The 2,133-nt window shown below is 41.4% G+C and overlaps 1 protein-coding gene across 1 annotated transcript in view; it reads right to left on the bottom strand.

Annotated features, from left to right (window-relative positions):
* Window positions 1-2,133, bottom strand: part of LOC107571631 (golgin subfamily A member 2) — a 29,437-nt gene that overhangs the window by 19,371 nt on the left and 7,933 nt on the right. The window contains exons 2-5 of the mRNA XM_016257963.1: window positions 1,905-2,126; window positions 1,042-1,080; window positions 887-949; window positions 329-472 (exon numbers count right to left, since the gene is read on the bottom strand). Of these exons, the coding sequence (XP_016113449.1) occupies window positions 329-472; window positions 887-949; window positions 1,042-1,080; window positions 1,905-2,126 (468 nt within the window). The remainder of the gene's footprint in view (window positions 1-328; window positions 473-886; window positions 950-1,041; window positions 1,081-1,904; window positions 2,127-2,133) is intronic.

The raw sequence follows: 2,133 nt of genomic DNA, 5'->3' as shown, positions 1-2,133 counted from the left end.
CACACGCGCTCTCTCACACACACGCGCTCTCTCACACACACGCGCGCTCTCACACACACGCGCGCTCTCACACACACGCGCGCGCTCTCACACACACACGCGCGCTCTCACACACACACGCGCTCTCTCACACACACGCGCTCTCTCACACATACGCGCTCTCTCACACACACGCGCGCTCTCACACACGCGCACACACGCGCGCTCTCACACACGCGCACACACGCGCGCTCTCACACACACACACACTCTCTCTCTCTCTCTCTCACACACACACACACACACACACTCTCTCTCTCTCTACACACGCGCGCTCTCACACACACACACACACACACTCTCTCTCTCTCTCTCTCTCACACTCAAGCTCACACACACCTGTCTTGTGTCGCGCTGCCTGCTGTGTGTAAGACAGAGCCGTCTGTAGCTCTGATTTCTCAGACACCAGGATGCCGATGGTCTGAATGTGAACCTGAATGGGGAAGACATGCATCAGTAAACACGCACAAAACCTTCCGTTTATATAACAGCACTGACATTAAGCTAATGTCAATTAAATTACATTCAACAGTTAACATATTTACTGTTACATTTGTAAGGTGGAATTTTATCATCACATACATTTCCTCTTAATCACAGCCAAAACTGGTAAATGACTTCTGCTGTCAATAAAACATCTGTTGTTTACTATATTATCAACAAGTTCCTGAATGAATCAGTGCCGTAGATCTGAGCACTCAGATTCGTTTGAAGTGAGTGAATTTGTTCAGTCAGATTGTATGACCTGTTCGATGTAATTATGGCCAAATATTGTGTTGATGATGCTCCCAGCATACTTATTTATTAGCGAACAGGACATGACTTCAATCCTGCATAATCTGTTCACCTGTAGCTGTTCACGCATCGCTCCCTGCTCCTTAGTGAACTTCTGCTCAAACTCTTTCCGCTCCTGATGAGAAGACATAATGCACAATAAGAGAAGACGCTCATTAATAAACCATAAATGAGCAATCTAATAACACTGCTGGCAGCTTACTATACCTTCTGTAGTTGATCAGAAAGCTCCTGAGACTGCTTCGTCTGAAAACAATGAACAAACAATTAACTCATGTGTGTTTATCAAGTAATAAATCATTAAACCGACACCCACAAGCATGTTAAACAGGGACCTGAGCTTCGTTAAAGACAATACGAATTCAAAATGCATCTTATTGACTTTAAAAATCATTGTGCAAATCTGAAAAATGCTCTTTAAAACCTTCAGAAGGGGAAAAAATATATCTTTGACTAATATTATTATTATTAAGTACTAACATCAAATCTTAACATGTGCAATCCAATCCAAAACTTACTAAAATAACGAAACCGAATAAACAGAATGAAAATAATAAACAGTTATGTATTAATATTAACCATTTAGTAAACTCAATAAAGCACTCAAGGCTTTAAAGTGAAGTATATAAACAATACAGCATGACCTCTCAAACAGACAAGTAAAGCAATGTTTACTAGGCCATGCATTGGTGTCTGTATAAAAGTTAATTATATATGTGTGTTTAATAATCCTATCAGTTCACAAAGTATGCAATCTTGAACCTCTAATCAAAGAATTGCTTTTGTTTCTCTTTTGTAAGTCACTCTGGACAAAAGCATCTTCTAAATGCATAAATGTAGAAGTTAAAATCTAAACTTAGTATGCAAGACGACCGTCTGAGGCACAAGAACATGGGCAAACAATTCAAAAACTAGAAATTGAAACAATGTTGCATGTTAAAAGTAGCAAAGTAGCAATCAATGTCGCATCTTCAAAAACTCCATTGTGCTGCACTCTGTTACTGAATGCTTGTGAACTGCATTATGGGGCGTTCCAGACACACAGCCATGTATCATGCACACACTCTTACCAGTGTCTCGAGTTTGGACGAGAGCTGAGTGTTTGTGAGCGCGCTGGAGTCCAGAGCCACTGCCAGCTCCTGGTTGCGTGTCTGACGTGTCAGCATGCATAGAAAACCAAAGAGAGAGAGAGGACAAATGAAAGGCAAACAGGCGGTGATATGGTGTAACACAAAGAATCTGTTATATGTGTAATTGGACTCTCTAAACACAGAGTGATGTGGGATACTAACAAGCATT

The sequence above is a fragment of the Sinocyclocheilus grahami genome, unplaced genomic scaffold (genome assembly GCF_001515645.1).
Source record: "Sinocyclocheilus grahami isolate Dianchi unplaced genomic scaffold, SAMN03320097.WGS_v1.1 scaffold1623.1, whole genome shotgun sequence".
Lineage (NCBI taxonomy): Eukaryota > Metazoa > Chordata > Actinopteri > Cypriniformes > Cyprinidae > Sinocyclocheilus > Sinocyclocheilus grahami.
This window is presented reverse-complemented; position numbering and strand designations above follow the sequence as displayed.